This window comes from Stegostoma tigrinum, chromosome 43 (genome assembly GCF_030684315.1).
Source record: "Stegostoma tigrinum isolate sSteTig4 chromosome 43, sSteTig4.hap1, whole genome shotgun sequence".
In the NCBI taxonomy this organism is placed as follows: Eukaryota; Metazoa; Chordata; class Chondrichthyes; order Orectolobiformes; family Stegostomatidae; genus Stegostoma; species Stegostoma tigrinum.
This window is the reverse complement of record NC_081396.1, coordinates 9838750-9856611: the sequence shown is the minus strand read 5'-3', so window position 1 is coordinate 9856611 and position 17862 is coordinate 9838750. Positions and strand designations below refer to the sequence as shown.

The 17862-nt window shown below is 44.9% G+C and overlaps 1 protein-coding gene across 1 annotated transcript in view; it reads right to left on the bottom strand.

Moving 5' to 3' along the window:
- The window catches only part of LOC125448991 (zinc finger protein 271-like), a 31753-nt gene extending 17671 nt beyond the window's left edge, over positions 1-14082 (bottom strand). Inside the window, exons 1-2 of the mRNA XM_048524528.2 lie at positions 14025-14082; positions 10933-12057 (exon numbers count right to left, since the gene is read on the bottom strand). Of these exons, the coding sequence (XP_048380485.1) occupies positions 10933-11798 (866 nt within the window). The 5' untranslated portion in view covers positions 11799-12057; positions 14025-14082. The remainder of the gene's footprint in view (positions 1-10932; positions 12058-14024) is intronic.
- Positions 14083-17862: the final 3780 nt, after the last annotated feature.

The window sequence follows — 17862 nt, the reverse complement described above, 5'->3', positions numbered from 1 at the left end:
GTTCAGAGTTGGATGTGCTTACCAGCAGAACCCAATCTCTGTAATTCTGAACCCACTGTAATCTGAGTGGGGCAGAGAATTCAGTGAATGCCCTATGCACCCTCTCCTTGGTGTGGATTCTTCAGTGTTGGCACAGCGGCTCAGTGGTTGGCACTGCCTCACAGCAGCAAGGACCTGGATTCAATTCCAGCCTTGGGCGACTGTCTATGTGGAGGTTGCATGTTCTTCCCCGTGTCTGCATGGGTTTCCTCCCACAGTCCAAGGATGTGCAAGTTAGGTGGGTTGGCCATGCTCAATTACCCGTAGTGTTCAGGGATGTATAGATGAGGTGTGTTGTCCATGGGAAATGTAGAGAGAGGACGGAGGGGTGGGTGTGGGATGCTCTTTGGAGGGTTGGTGTTAACCTGTTGGGCAGAATGGCCTTTTCCATCCTGTGGGGATTGCATAGAAGTTGTTGACATGCTTGTTGAGCTGGCTTATTCTCGTTCAGACGTTTTGTCACCATGCTAGGTGACATCATCAGTGGAGCCTCCAATGAAGCGATGTTATTCTACTCTCCTTGGAACTTATACTGCCTGGTCTGTTATGGTGAGTAGTGTCATTTCCAGTTTTGATCTGTGTGGGTTTGTATATGGGGTCCAATTCTACATGTTTGTTGATTGCAGTATGGGTGGAGAACCATGCCTCTAGGAATTCCCGTTCATGCCTATGTTTGGCTTGGGCTACTATGGCTGCCGAATCCCAGTTAAACTGATGGCCTCCATTGGCTGAGTGTACTGATGTTAAGGAGAGTTTGTTGTGCCCTTTCGCTGCTATCTGATTTTCATGTATTCTGTTGGCTAGTTTCCTTCCTGTCTGTCCGATGTAATGTTTGTGGCAGTCGTTACAAAATACCATGCAAACCACGTTCGTTCTGCATGTTGTGTGTGATTAGGGTTTTTAATCCTAGTAAGTGTTTGTCATAGAGTTGCTGTGGGCTTGTGGGCCACCATGATTCCTAGTGGTCTTAGGAATCTTGTTGTCAGTTCTGATATGTTCTTAATGTAGGGCAGTGTGGCCAGTGTTTAGGGCATATTGTGTCCTCCTGTTGTTGTCTGTTTAGTAGGCACCTGCAGATGAAGTTGCGGGGATATCCATTTATAGCAAGAATTTTGTACAGGTGCTGTTTCTTTCCTGCAGTTGTTCTGGAGTGTTGCAGTTTGTCCTGGCCTGTTTAAATAGTGTCTTAATGCAGCTTTGTTTGTGAATGTTGGGGTGGTTGCTGTGGAAGTTGAGGATTTGATCAGTGTGGGTTGCTTTTCTGTATGCTGACATTTGGAACTTCCTGTTGGTCATACGCTCAACTTTAGCAATGAGAATGCATGAACATCAACCAGCAACAAAACAGCAGAACAAGTTCTCCTTAATATCGCTACATGCAGACAACGAAGGTCTTCAGTTTAACTGGGACAAAGTAAACCATAGTAGCCCATGCCAAACATAGACACACACAGGAATTCCTCGAGGCATGGTTCTCTACCCATACTCGAATCAACAAACATATAGAATTGGGCCCCATATATCAACCCATACAGATCAAAACCGGAAATGACACTACTGACCATAACGGACCGGACAGTATAAATTCCAAGCAGACTAGAATAACATCGCTTCATCTGAAGCTCCACTGATGATGTTACCTAGCATGGTGATGAAACGTCCGAATGAGAACAAGCCAGCTTGGTGAGCAAGTCAACAACCTCAAACACAACCCTAGCTACAAATCTTTGCCAATCCTTTAATTCTATAGAAGTGTCAGCCAATTGGATGAATGACTGTATCCTTTCCCACATTGGGAACAGATAAACTCACTGGTGTATCAGCAGGTTGGATGACTTAGTCAATCGCTTCCCCTATTCAGAACAAGGGAATGGCATTTCCCCAGTCTGAACCCTCTAGTATGTCAGCAGGTGGGTTGAGTGAAGTTCCCCAGTCTGAACCCTCTAGTATGTCAGCAGGTGGGTTGAGTGAAGTTCTCCCCACATTCAGAGCAGGTGACTGGCCTGTCTCCAAGGTGAACTTGTTAGTGTGTCTGTAGATTGAATATCCAACTAAATCCCATTACATACTCTGAGCACGTGGATGGACTCTCCCCAGTGTGACTACATCAATGAATCTCCAGCTGAGATGCAGATCATAACCCTTTCCCGCAGTCAGTACATTTTCACAGTTCCTCCGTGGTGTCAGTGTCCTTATGCCTCTCCAAATTTGATGATCAGTTGAAACCTTGCCCACACATAGAAGACATGTAGTCTCTGCCCATGAGAATGGTGTGTTTCTTTTAGCCTGTGTATCTAATTTAAAATCTTTCCATCGTCAGTGCACTGAAACACTGTATCTTGGTGCTCTTTCAATTACACTGATATTTCAAATATTTTACCACCGACAAAAAGCATAAACATTCAGACTATGATGAATCAAGGTTAGATCTTGTTATGGTGTATTACCTTGACACAATGTTTGGTTTGCAATTTCTGTTTTCAAATCTTCTCCTAATAAAGCAACACACAACTGTCAGCACTGAATAGAAATTTGAAACAAGCAATTCCAATTTATATTGAATACATTTTTCCACTCATTCCCCAAAATCAGTACATTTCCATCCCAAACACTCTCCCTCTGCTGTAACTTATATACACTCCCCATTTCCCTGAAGTGCTAGTTAATGCTGATCAATTATCCATACTCAATTATTCCTGTCCCAAACACAGATCCAGAAATGTCATGTAGCTGCCTAAACACAGACATTGAAAACAGGAACACAGTGAGCCATTCAACCTGAAGGATATGGGCCAAGCAATGGTAGGGAAATGGGGTTAGCATGTATGGACATTTTGGACCAGTTTGGGAAGAAGGGCCTGTCACTGTTCTGTGGGACTCTATGACTCTGTATGATTAGATTCCCTACAATGTGGAAACAGGCCCATTGGCCCAACAAGTCCACACAGCCCCTTGCAGCATCCTACCCAGACCAATCCCCCTAGAACCCACACACCCCTGAACACTACGGGCAATTTAGCATGGCCGATCCACCTATCCTGCACATCTTTGGACTGTGGGACGAAACCGGACCAACCGGAGGAAACCCATGCAGACATGGGGAGAACGAGCAAACTCTACACAGACTGTTACCCAAGGCTGGAATCGAATCCAGGTCCCTGGTGCTGTGAGGCTGCAGTGCTAACCACTGAGCCACCATGCCGCACCGTGCTGTATGGTTCAGCTCATCGAGCCTGCTCCAGTATTACTCTGTGTGACCGCACTAAAATGTGTCTTACACACACAGAAATGTGTGACATGTTGAAGATACTTTGGGAAATGAGGATGGACAGAATTTCATCAGTGAGTCTTCGTCATTATAGACCTGTAGCCTACATGGCTGGAGGACATGGAGACAGTCCATCATTTGAAAATTACATTGCACAGGTACATGGGAAAAAAAATGCTACATGGATACAGAGGGGGTAGACACAGACGGCATGGCCCTACAGAGACTGCAGTTACCATGGATTAGTTCTGTTTCAGATTGACAGTATCTGTACTATTCTGGCAAGGGACAGTCAGTACTTTGCTCTGAGAGGTTGCACAGAGATGGAGGTTTTACTTTGAGGGCCATTGCAGGCCAGTATTGTAATATCCAGCAATTGGGAGGGGGGTGGGACTTGCCTAATGCAGCCAAAAGAATCACAGAGCCCACTGCTAATATCGTCCGGTCCCCTCCAAGGCAGTTTTTGGGATATACAACAACATAGAGTCACCAAGCAGAGGCTGATAGCCAAGTCTGGTAGCCATGAGGATGGCCTCAAACAGGATCTTGGGTTCATGTTACACCACAGGTGACTCAACCATACTGTACACTCTCACTCACACACAGATCCTCCCTCGCGCCTGCATGCACACAAATCTAATTGGGTGAATTTGCACTTGCAGATTTTAATTTGTGGATACATTCTATTTTGTCCAAAAAGTGCTCAATTTGCAGACAGTCGATGTGGCATTTTACAAGTTCTTGTGTTGGAAATAAAATCAGTCTGACTCCAAGTTAATACACAACCAGATTCTAAACAAGGTTCACACCTAAAATGCATTGTCTGACCCGACTCTGGTAAAATGACAAAACATTTAGCTATCTCAGAGCAGCAATTTGAAACAATTTCTGGGATTTGTATATTAATCCTTTCTAAGTGATTAAAGATTTCACAGTCATCTGAGGTTTGTTCAATACATTTGCATCAGTTCTATGACCCTTTGATCTTTTGCCTACAAATTCTGTGTCTGGTGCCACCTCTCTGACACCTGAAGAAGGAGCAAGACTCCAAAAGCTTGTCTTCAAATAAACCTCTTGGACTATAACCTGGCGTTGTGTGATTTTTGACCTCGGAGGTGGTGACAGAGGAGATGGAGAGAGAAAAAACACTTCAAAGGAACTAACTTGCATTGAGTTTATGAAATGATTTCACACTGTCCTTAACACAAAGTTGACCCATTTGACTTTTATTCAAAACAACAGTATCCAAAACTGGACTGGATTTTATTAACATTAGTAGAAAAGAACATGGATGTGAGCAACATTCAACTCCTGGAGTGAACTGTGATCTTGCTGATGTCTCAGCAGGTGAGATAATAACATAGTGAATCCTTTCCCACACTTGGGTTAGATAAATAGCCTCTCCCAGTGTTAACTTGCTCTGAATTAATAAAGACCTCTCCTCAATATGAACTTGCTGGTAAGCCAGCAGGTAGGAACACTGAGTGAATCCTTTCGCATACAAGGGCCAGATGAATGACCTCTCCCTACTCTGGATGTGTCAATGTGTGTCCAGCTCCAATGGGGATTTTAAACACTTCTCGCATTCCCCACACTTACACGCTTTCTCTGCTGTGACTGCACTTGTGTTTGAACAGGTCAGATAACTGGCTGAAACCTCATTGTTTTCAAAACACGTTTCTCTACACTGTAAATGGTGTTCCATCATTCCGTGTTTAAAAATCAATGATATTCAGGTTATAACAAATTGACCAACTTTATGATGACTCTTTTCAGTTTCCTGCTACCAGAACCTCCCCTTCTGATATCCTGCAAAATTCATTTAAAACAGAGAAAAAGGGGAGTAAGGGAGGACCCACAGAAAAACACAAGTATCAAGTTGTGAAATTGAACTGAAAGAATCTACTCATTTGTAAGGTCCCCTTCTGGAAAGAGTGACCATCGAAACTGCAGGATTGGCAAATAAACCCAACTACTTGCCCCTGTTCTTCAGCCAAGGGAACCTGCCATTCAGTTTAAACCTACGCAAGCTTCTAGCGTCCATGGGAATAAAGTAAGACAGATATGGGTGATACAGAGGATTCTACACATCTGGAACTCAACCAGAACTTTGAAACAATTAGCAAATCCTCAATATTCACCCGGTAGAAGGACCAGGGCAGCAGATATACGTGAACACCATCGCCTTCAAGTTCCCTTGAACCCCATCCTGACTTGTCCAATTTTGTTTTTTTCCTTTATTCGTTCATGGGATAAGGACATCACTGGCTAGGCAGCATTTATTACCCATCCCTAATTGCCAGAGGGTAGTTAAGAGTAAGGGTTTGGAGTCACCAGACCAGGTAAGGAGGGCAGTTTCCTTCCCTGAAAGACAGTGAACCAGATGGGTTTTTCTGGCAATCAGCAATGGATTCATGGTCATCATTAGACTCTTAATACCAAATATTTGTTGAATTCAAATTCCATCATCTGCCATTGTGGGATTCGAACCCAGGTCCCAGAACATTATCTGGGTTTCTGGATTAACAGTCTGGCAATAATACCACTAGGCCATTGCCTCCCGTCAGCCATATAAACTGCTGGACAAGCAGAGAATTTGTTCATTGAAACATTGGGAAGACTGAAGCTAGTCCCCGCTACAAGTGGTGTTCACTTAACACTGCCTTCAAATTATTCAAACAGAAATTAGAAAGGTCATTTTGTTAACTTACACCAATTTAAATTTAAAAAAGTAAACTCTTATGAATGACTGCTGTGCTATTGCTGAAAATGATTTGAACTGCTGCTCTTCCACGTGATTACTGAAATTTTAAAACTTTTCCCACTGCATTGCCACAATTTTTTCCCCACAGAAATTGATTCCAACTGGTTGAACTCCACCTTTGCTGCTTTCCTTCTTTACCACTGAAAATGAACATTTTTAATGAAATAGTACGGCACAGATGGAAACTGATCAGTCCAGCACATCTAGGTTAGCTCTTTGGAAGATGGAGCTCATTGGGTCAATGACCCTGCTGAGAGATTCAGAGCAATCCAAAATCTGCTGCAGTAATAGAATGGAAAGGGTTTTCCAGCCAGTTACTTCTCAGACATTCTCAGTCCTGTGAAAAAGATCCAGTGCCCAGCATATAAAAATCAGAAAGAGTTCACTGGTTAGTTCAGCTCAAAAAGGGTGTCTGGAGAGTTAACTTCAACACAGTGACGCACTTCACTTGCTGTGAAGACATCATATGGTCATAAGAAAGAGGAGCAGGGGTGGGACGATTGGCTCTTTGAGACTTCTCTGTCCTTCAGTGGAATCATGGCTGATCTGACACTCCTCATACCCACTTTCTTGCCCTTTCCCCGCCACAATCCTCGATTCCTCTACTGATCAAAAATCTAACTAACTCAGCCCAAAAAAATACGAGGACGCTGTCCCCACAGCTCTCTGTGGGAAGAAGTTTCAAAGGCCCACACTACCCTCTGAGATATCTTCAGCTCAGTCTTAAACTGGTGCCCCTTAACTCTGAGTCTATGCCCTCTGGTCCTGACTCTCCCAGGAGGGAAAACATCCTCTCAGCATTAACCCCGTCAAGCCCCTTCAGAATCTTACATGCTTCAACAAGGTCATCTCATTCTTCTGAGTGAAGTCCCAACCTGTTTAACCTCTGATCACAAGACGGTTCCTCCACACCCGGCGTCATCCCTCATGAAGCACTGGACCTTGTGATAGAAAATATTTTCTGAAACAAGGGGATGAAAAGTGCTCTGAGTCCTCCAGATGTGGTCTCACCAGTACCTTGTGCAGTTGCAGTAAAACGTCCCTTCTGTTATACTCCAACCCCTTTAAAACAAGGCACGATGTTGGTCAAGTCAAGACAGCTGAAACACACACAGCGCTGTCATCTTCCGGTGTGAAACAAAATTTCCACATCCCCATCATCCAGAAGCCACCAGAACGATTGGCAGCTCTCAGCGCTTTGGAGGTATGGCAGTGGACAAAAGCCATCATGAAGGAGTTGATGATCAGTTCAAGGACAATTTAGGTCAGTTTTGCTTGGTGTCTGAATGACTAATCAGTTACATCCTCCTCACTCGATGTTAACAGTCCATGATTCTTTTTCTTTAAACTCACAGGATGTAGGCATTGCTGGCTGGCCAGATTTTATTACTTGTCCCCAGTTGCTCTTGAGAAGGTGGTGGTGAGCTGCCTTTTTGAGCCACTACAATCCACATAGATTTCATTTCATAGATTTTGTAGAATCCCTCCAATGTGGAAACAGGGCCTTTGGCCCAAAAAGTCCACACCGACCCTATGAGCATCCCACACAGATCTGTCTCCTAATCTGCACATCCCTGAACATTGCAATTTAGCATGGCCTACCCACCAAGCCTGTGCATCTTTGGACTGTGGGAAGAAACCGGAGCACCCGGAGGAAACCCATGCAGACAGGGAGAATGTGCAAATTCCACATAGACAATCGCCTGAGGGTGGAATCGAACCCGGGTCCCTGGTGCTGTGAGGCAGCAGTGCTAACCCATGTTGTATGTTGATCCACACAATACCCTTTGGGGAGGGAACTCCAGTATTTTGGCCCAGAGACACTACAAGATATAGCCACATCAGGACAGTGAGGGGCTTGGAGGGGAACATGCAGGTGGTGTATTTCCCTGTATCTGCTGCCCTTGTCCTTTTAGATGGGTCGAGGATTTGGAAAGTGCTGTTGAGGATCTTTGATCAATTTCTGCAGTGCATCTTTGCAGATAGTAAGCTCTGCTGCTATTGAGCATTGGTGCAGAAAGGAGTGGATACTTGTGGAAGCGGTATCAAGCGGACTCCTACATTACTTACTTGAGCTTTGTAGATGGTCGATTGGTTTTGGAGAGTCAGGAGGTGAGTTACTCATCGCAGCATCCCTAGCCTCTGACCTGCTCTTATGGCCAGTGTTTATGTGGTGAGTGCAGTTGAATTTCTGGTCAGTGGTACCCCCAGGATGTTGATAGTGGGGGATTCAATGACGGTTACACCATTGAATGTTAAAGGGTAGTGGATAAATTGACCCTTATTGCAGACAGTGACTGCCTGACAATGGCACAAATGTTACTTGCCACTTGTCAGCCCAAGCCTTGACATTCTCCAGATCACATTGCATTTGAACATGGACTGCTTCAATATCCGAGGAGAGGTGAATGGTGCTGAACACAGTGCAATCATCAGCAAACATCCCCATTTCTGACTTTATGATGGAGAGAAGGTCATTGATTAAGCAGCTGAAGACAGTTGGGCTTAGGACACTCCCCTGAGGAACTCCTGTAGAGAGGTGTCCCACAGCTGAGATGACTGACCTCCAACAACCATCTTCCTATGTGCCAGGTAACGACCAGTAGAGAGCATTTTCCCCAATTCCCACCAATTCCAATTTTGCTTGGGCTCCTTAGTGCAAACCTTGCTCAGATGCAGCCTTCATGTCAAGGGCAGCCACTTGCCTCTCACCTCTGGAATTCAGTGCTTTGATTAGTTTATCATCAAAACACCGTTCTGTCAGCGATCCTCACTTGCCCTACATTGGCGTTCCTGGACGATTTGGACTGTATCACCCCTAGACCCAAGGCTCGATTCTTTCTCTATATTGGGAAGAGCAGTAATCCTATCACTGACCCCTGTGGACAGCACTGTTTATAATCCTTCCAGTTTGAAGGACATTCAATAACCACCGCTCTCCATTCTTCATTGTTTACACAATTTTCTATCCACACTGTCCCACTCCTTTCAACACCATGATGTTCATTTTAACAAAAGGCCTGCTGTCCAGCAGCTTATCAAATATCTATTGTCAGTTCACCCAAAGAAAGATCCACCACGTTTCCTCTCTAACTACAATGTGTCATTCTCAGAGATAATCACTGCTGTCAGTCTTGAATAAAACTATTTTACTGACAAATACTGAGATTCTGATACAGACTCTCCCACTCCGTCCTCCGGGCTCTTTCTCCTATCCCAGTTAGTCTGAAGCTCCTGTCAATCACCCAATGGATGCTCCTGAACTGCCTTTAGGAAATAACCAAAAATCTAATTCCTCAGGTACAACATATAATTAAAAGAAAAACAAAGCTCTCTAACAAGATACTGTGATTGCTGCTGATGGTTTCATGGTGGTCACCATAACCCTGTGTAGATTGGGCTCATTTCACACCCATTCATGCCCATCACTGATGCTCAATCACTTTACCCTGCCCTGATTCTCTATCCCATCAGACAGAACTGTCACCAAACAACTGGCACAAGGGCCTTTAATGACAGTTCTGACAACTCAGAATCAATCCTATCTACAAACATGCAGCATCTTCAGTGTAGGGGAACCCCTGAACAAAGACATACTATATCCTTAAAACCTTGTTTTCAGTCTGGGACTGATGGTGAACTCTGCTGTCTCAGCTGGTGTTCAGATAAACTCCTCACATATCTTCAGGGGATGCCAAGGACATGAGAAGAGAGAAGAAAACGCCAAACAATGTGAGGAGCTCAGCCACAGCTCTGTTTCACTCCAGTCTTCACTCTGAAACTGTCAGACATGGTGTGGCCATACTGTACAGCGTGCAAGGTTATGACAGGAGCAGGGGAGTTTTGAAGAACAAATGCTTTGTTGCAATCTCCTTGATCAATCACTTTTTTTTAATATGTTAGGATGATTTTTTTTGTGGCCAACACGTCCTGTGAAACGAATCCTACCTTAAAACAAAGGATGAGGCGGTCATGAGGGCATTGCAGTAGATGGAACATTTTGTGCTTGAGCAGTTCAGAATTTCATCCTTGCCAGGACCTTTCTGCGTGATTGAAAAAGTTGTCCGTCTCAAATGATGAGGGCTCCTTTTTCAACTCAGACTGAAAGGAAGCTGCAAAATGGAGACTGTGAGGCTCTTTTTTATAATTTAATTGCATAACGGAGTATCACTGTGGACAGTATACACAAGTCAGTAAGAATTAATCAGCACTTTGACATTGGAGATGTCAAATCAGTGGAGCCTTTCAGACACTGAATTATAGATTTTGCACCAAAGATCCACCCAGGAAACGTTCACAATATTATTATAAATTAGTTCCTATTGAGAATTCTTCAATTAATGTGCAGGAGCACAAATAGAATCTTGAAGGTGAGAAAGCACTTCTTTAGAAATCAGTGGCACATCCAGAATATGAAACTCTAGTAGATTGCACTAATTATTCTCACGGTATATACAAGCCAAAAGACTGTCAGATAATCTTAGGGTGGCACAGCGGCTAGCACTGCTGCCTCACAGCGCCAGGGACCCGAGTTTGATTCCACCCTCAGGTGACTGTCTGTGTAGAGTTTGCACATTCTCCCTGTGTCTGCATAGGTTTCCTCTGGGTGTTCCAGTTTCCTCCCACAGTCCAAAGATGTGCATGCTAGGTGGATTGGCCACACTAAATTGTGTGTAGTGTTCAGGGATGTGTAGATTAGGTGGGTATAGTGGGGTGTGTCTGGGTGGGATGGTTTGAGGTGCAGTATGGACTGGTTGGACCGAAGGGCCTGTTTCCAAACTGTAGGGATTCTATGAAATAATCCTGGTTGTGATGGCCAACACAAATAACAGCAAAGTCCAATTTCTCCAGTTATTTATGCAGTCGCTCGTGTGTGACCAGGCTGCAGGATCGAGTGAATCCCTTACCACACACAGAGCAGATGAATGGTCTCTCCCCTGTGTGAATGCGCTGGTGTGCAAGGAGGGCGGACGAACACCTGAAAGACTTACCACAGTGAGAGCAGTTGAAGAGCTTCTCTGCAGAGTGAGTCTGCTGGTGTGCCTTGAGGGTGGATGATACAGTGAAGGCCTTCCCGCACACAGAGCAGCTGAACGGTTTCTCCCCCGTGTGAACTCGCTGGTGGGTGATGAGGGCTGATGTCTGCCTGAAGCTTTTCCCACACACTTGGCAGCTGAATGGCCTCTCCCCGGTGTGAACTCGCTGGTGTCTCACCAGGCTAGATGGCTGGGTAAATCCCTTCCCACATATGGAGCACGTGAACGGTCTCTCCCCCGTGTGAACTCGCTGGTGTTCTTCAAGGCTGTGTAAATATTTGAAACTCTTTCCACAGCGAGCACAGCCGAACGGCTTCTCCTCGGAGTGAATCCGTTGGTGAGTCACCAGGTTGGATGATTTTGTGAACCCCTTCCCACACTGGGAGCAAATGAATGGTCTCTCCCCAGTGTGAACTCGCTGGTGTTGATTGAGGTCAGATGAAGAAATGAACCTCTTTTCACAGTGTGTGCAGCTGAATGGCCTCTCCTCAGTGTGAATTCGCTGGTGTAACATGAGACAGGTTGTCTTGGTAAATTCCTTCCCACATACTGAACAGATAAATGGCTTCTCCCCAGTGTGACTGCGCCGATGGATTTCCAGCTGGGATGGGTAATCGAATCCTTTGCCACAGTCCCCACATGTCAACGGCTTGGCCATGGTGCAGATGTTTTCTTCGTACAGAACACACATACAATCTCTCCCCACTATCAACAGTGCCGTTTTCAGGAAGTCACACTGTTGAAAGCTCTTTGCAGTTTTCTAGAACAGTGTCACTCAGGGGTGTGTGTATATGTTGGTACTTTGCCATTCTCACTGTTGTCTTAAATCAGTCCCTTCAGACAGAACTGACAAGCATTTCCCCTTCCATATTCAAAGGCCAATGATATTCAGATCCTGATGTGATGTTTGATTCCAGCCATGCATCTATCAATCCTGCTCTTCTCAAAACCTGTAAAAGGATAAAATAAGTTTACAAACATCAACAGTAAATTTTGGTTTTCCATGGAAGACTATCTCCTCACTTCTTCCCCAAAATTCTAAACCCCAGGTTCTTTTTGGAGCAAAAACCAAATGCATTACCACCATGTTCATTCTACGCTCTTCTCCTCCCTGCCTCACCTTTGCAATGGCTTCAGTTCTTGTCTTGCTGACTGAGCAGCTGTCAAGGACTGTTTAGGGATAGGCAAATTGGCTTTGTGCGAGGGAAATCATGTCTCACAAATTTGATTGAATTTTTTGAAGTGACCAAGAAAATAGATGAGGGCAATACAGCAAATGTTGTCCACAAGGCCTTGCTAAAGTCCTTTGGCAAGGTACCATAAGGTAAACTGGTTGGTAAAGTTAGATCTCATGGGATTAAAGCTAACCAATTAGATATAAAATCAGTTTGATGGTAGAACATAGAGAGTGGTGGTAGAGGCTTGCTTTTCAGGCCGGAAGCTTGTGACCGATGACTTGCCACAAGGATCAGCGCTGGATCCACTGTTGTTCATCATTTATACAAATGATTTGGGTGAGATAATAGGAGACATGATACATGATAAGTAAGTTTGCCGATGATATCAAAATTGGCAGTATAGTCAACTGTGAAGAAGATTATGTAGGATTACAATGGAATCTTGATTAATATGGCTAGTAGGCTAAGGAGTGGCAAATGAGTTTAATTCAGATAAATGTAAGGTATTGCATTTCGGTGAGACAAACCAGGCAGGGCTTATGCAGTTAATGGTAACCCTGGCGAGTCTTTTCGAGCAGAGAGACCTTGACATACATGTACATACTTACTAAGCAGTGGGGTCATAAGGTTGACAGGGTGGTAAAGGCAGTATTTGGCACACTTGCCTTCATCAGTCAAAGCAATGAGTACAGTAGCTGGTATGTCATGTTACAGCTGTACAAAGTATTGGTGAGGCAACATTTAGAGCAAGCACTGTGTACAATTCTGGTTGCTTTGTTATAGCAATGATGTTATTAAATGGAAATGGTTACAGAAACAACTTACAAAGCATGTTACCAGAAATGGCATGATTGAGTGATAAGAAGAGTCTGGGGCTTCTTTCCCTGGAGTGTGGGTGGTTGAGGAGTGACCTTGTAGATGGTATTAAAATCACGAGGGGCATAGATAAAGTGAATAGCCAAGGAGATTTCCCCCTGGGGTAGGGGTGTGCGAGACTGGAGGGCAAGGGATTTACGGTGAGGAAGGAAAAGATGCAGAGGCCTGAGGGGCAACTGTTTCCACACAGAGGGTGTGGAATGAACTGCCAGTGGATACAATTATAACATTTAAAAGACATTTGGACAGGTATATGGATAGAAAAAGTTTAGGAGGGATATGAACCAAATGCAGACATGTGGGATTAGTTCAGTTTCCATTACCTACGATTACCTAAAGAAAAAAAGTGAAGTCTGGTCAGAGCTCCACTGATTTTCCCCAAAGCGGAATTATAGTTATCCCCTCTCCTCCCACATCCCAAACTGTGAACCATCTTCCTCCTACTGCCCAGGACCATTTTATTTTCTGTTTACAAATCATTTCCATTCAATGTCTGACAAAACCAATTTGTAAAATACTGCAAAAACAGGATGGAAGTTAAGAAACCAATATTTATCTCGGTCTGAATTCACTCTCCACAGATCATCCCTTGAAACCAATATTTATCTCGGTCTGAATTCACTCTCCACAGATCATCACTCGGGCTCGGTGAGAGAATGCCGCGCATGCGCCCTGCTAGACCTTGCCCCCAATTAAGATGGCGGCCATCGCCCCAGCCCTCCGTCCGACTTTAGATCCGCAGCCTGTTCTTGGGCTGCGGCAAACCGGAGCCCCGACCTTCTCAATCAGATCAGAAGCACTTCCCAGAGTTTGGAAAACTGCCTAAGCCAAGCCAACTCCACCGCACGTCAGGATATCCGCACCTTTCAGCGTCCGCCGCCTCCGGCAACTCTTGCCCCCACTGCTCAAGCTTCGGCTAGTAACCGTTGACTGAGCCTGCGCGCGACTTCACGGCCGTTCGGCGCCCGTGGATCACGTGAAGGAGGTCCCGTCTCACATCAACTCCGATTGGTTGGAGGGTCGGCGGCTCCTTCTCTTTCTATGGGCTTGGGACCGCCGTCAATCATGGATTTTCAGTCAGTTAGAAGGTTTTACTTGATTAATGTGTACTTGTAAATCCCCAAATTCCGTTCAAGTCTCTGTCCTGTGAGAGCTAAAGATTTCATCACTGTAAAAGTAAAGTTGACATTTTAGGCCAGACAGTGCTGGTTACTTGTGAGGCCCTGTTTGGAATCTGTTTGTGTTTTGGTTTGGAGTCAGCCTAGTTTTCTTTCCAAAGATTTAACAGCATCTCAGGTTTGTTTAATACAGCCTCATCAGTGGTGTGATCCCTTGATCTTTTACTTATAAATTCTGTGGCTACTACCTCTTTCGCTAACACCTGAGGAAGGTTGAAGGCTCCGAAAGCTGGTGTTCTCAAATGAACCTGTTGGACTACAACCTGGTGTCGTGTGATTTCTGACTGTGTCCACCCCAGTCCAAAACTAGCAACTCCACATCTGTCGGGACAGAAAGCAGAGTCCCAGTAACACTTCTTCGGAATTGACTCTGCTTTCTCCCACCGCAGATGTTGCCAGTCCTGCTGCTGAGTGTTTCCAGCAATTTCTGTTTTTGTTTCAGATTTCCAGCATCCGTAGTTTTTTTTTTGTTTCTTTTGTGAATTTGTGGAGTTCCCTGCAGATTTGAATTTAACTACTTGTTGAAATATTTTGTGTCAAGCCTTATTGGCTTCCAGCTCAGTTTGGATAACTGTGCCAACTGAACAGTGGGACCAGGAGAATTACTGTCCAAAAGGTTCCAAGGATCATGCTCTTGAACCTCCTCTGGATCCCCCATACAATGCCAGCACATGCTTCCCTACACAGGGCCTAAAACTGCTAAATTTAAATTTAAATTTAAGCTAAATTTAACTTCTAACTCCTAAAACTGCTCACAGTATGTACTGTTCTATGTTCTATGTCAAATATGGTCTGTCTAGGCCCTTATACAGCCTCAGCAGCACACCCTTGGTATTGTCTTCTGGCCTTCTTAAAGTCAACGGTGATGTTGCATTTGCCTTCCTAACTGCCAACTGAACCTGCCTATTAACTTTAAGAGAATCCTGATCAAGGACTCCAAAGCCCCTTATGCTTCAGATTTCTAAAGCCTTTCCCCATTCAGAAAGTAGACTACTCTCCTATTTTTCCTACCAAAGTGCATAACCTCACACTTGCCCATATTCCATTTACCACTAGTTTGCCCACTCTCCCAGCTGTCAATAATTCTGTGGCTTACCCACTTCCTCACCCGTCTCAACTCATCTGTCTCTCTGCCTATCTTTGGGTCATCTGCAAACTTAGCAACGAAGCCCTTGTTCCTTCATCCAGATCATTAATGTATAACATTGGATAGTTCTGGCCCCACTGCTAACCCTTGTGGAACTCCACTAGTCACTGCCTTCCATCCTGAATAAAGACTTCTTTACTGCCACTGTCTGCATTCTGCCTGTCAGCCAATGCTGTATCCATGCCAGTTACTTGCCCTTATAACACCATGGACTTATTTAGCAACCTCCTGTGCAGCAACTCATCAAAGGGCTTCTGAAAATCCAAACAGATTATGTCCCCTGGCTTTCTGTTTAACTTGTTCATTAACTTCTCAAAGAATTCTGACAGATTTGTCAGGTATAACTTCCCCTTGATGACACTGTGCTGACTCGGCCTTATAGTATCGTGCACTTCCAAATACTACACAATCTTATCCTTTGTAATATACTCTTCCTGGGAGTCAATCCATGGAAAGCCATGGACCCGGATGGTGTCCCTGGCTGAACACTCAGACCTTGTGCAGACCACCTGGCAGAGATATTCACTGACATCTTCAACCAATCCCTCCCACAAGCTGAAGTCCCCAGCTGCTTCAAGAAGACCATCATCATCCCCATACCCAAGAAAACACACGCAGTGTGCCTTAATGACTACCGCCCAATAGCTCTGACTTCAACAATCATGAAGTGCTTCGAGAGGCTATTCATAGCCTACATCAATTCCAGTCTCCCAATCTGCCTTGATCCCGAACCACAGAAGATGCTTTATCCCTAGCCCCTCATCTCTGGAACATCTGGACAGAAAGACACCTCTGTCAGATTCCTGCTCATTGACTACAGCTCTGCCTTCAACACCATTATCCCCTCCAGACTGATCACAAAACGCGTGACCTCTGCAACTGGATCCTCAGCTTTCTGACCCATAAAACACAATCAGTGCAGATAGGTAACCGCACGTCCCCCACAATAACACTCAACACTGGAGACCCCAAGGATGCGTCCTCAGCCCCCTACTGTACTCCCTGTGCACCTAAGACTGTGTTGTCAAATTCTGAATGAACGCCATCTACAAGTTCGCTGATGACACCACCATAGTAGGGCAGGTATCTAACGACAACGAGTCAAACTGAAGAAGGGAGATAAAGGGCCTGGTGACATGATGCAATGACAACAACCTCTCTCTCAACAGCAGTAAAACCAAAGAACTGATCATCGACTTCAGAATGAAAGGAAGAGAACACACCCCCATCTACATCAACGGAACTGAAGTTGAGAGGGTGAAGAGCATCAGGTTCGTTGGAGTGACAATAACCAATGTCCTGCATTTCCCACACAGACGAGATGGTCAGGAAAGCACAACAATGCCTCTTCTTCCTCTGGCAGGTCCATAAAGGTCCCTCACCAACTTCTACATGCACCACTGAAAGCATACTATCCGGGTGCGTAACAGGCTGATGCAGCAACTGCTCTGCCCAGGACCGTAAGAAACTACAGAAGGTGGTGTGCACTGCTCAGACCATCACGGAAGCCAACCTACCACCATGGACTCTGTTTACACGGCTCGCTGCCACAGAAAGGTGGCCACCACTGTCAAAGACCCATTGCACCCTGGTGACGACCTACTACAACCTCTGCCATCAGGCAGAAGATACAGAAGCCTGAACACACACACAAGCAGGTTCAGGAACAGCTTCTTCCCAGCTGCTATCAGACTGTTGAATGGACTCCAGCCTCAAGTAATATAAGCTGCAGTGTAACCTGTATGCATGTAATTCTTTTTGATCTGTACACCATTTTCTTGCTGTATTTTGGTACATGTGACAATAAAAATCAACCTTAAACCTTCCCAGCGATTTTTGTTTATTCACTTGTGGGACTTGGACAATGCTGTCTGGTAAGCGTTTTTCTAAGCCCTTGAGAAGGTGCTATTGAGTTGCCTTCTTGAAGAGCTGCAGTACGTATGCTCGAGGTTGATCCACAATGCCCTTAGGGAGGAAATTCCAGAATTTTGATGCAGAGACAGTGAAGGAACGCCAATATATTTCCAAGTCAGTATTGTGGCTGACTTGGAGGGGAACCTGCAGGTGACAGTGTTCCCACTTATCTGCTGCCCTTCTCTTTCTCAATGGAAGTGATCGTGGTTTGGAAGATGCTACCTAAGGATCTTTGGAGAATTTCTTGTAGACAGTGTACTGAGCATCAGCAGTGAAGGGAGTGTAATGTGGTGCCAATCAAGCAGGCTGCTTTGTCCTGGATAATGTAAAGGTCTTTGTGTGTTGTTGGGCCATTTATTGCAATTCATTAAGAGGTGATGGGCATTACTAGCTAGACCAGCATTTACTGCCCATCCCTAATTGCCCAGAGGCAGTTAAGAGTCAACCACATTGCTGTGGGTC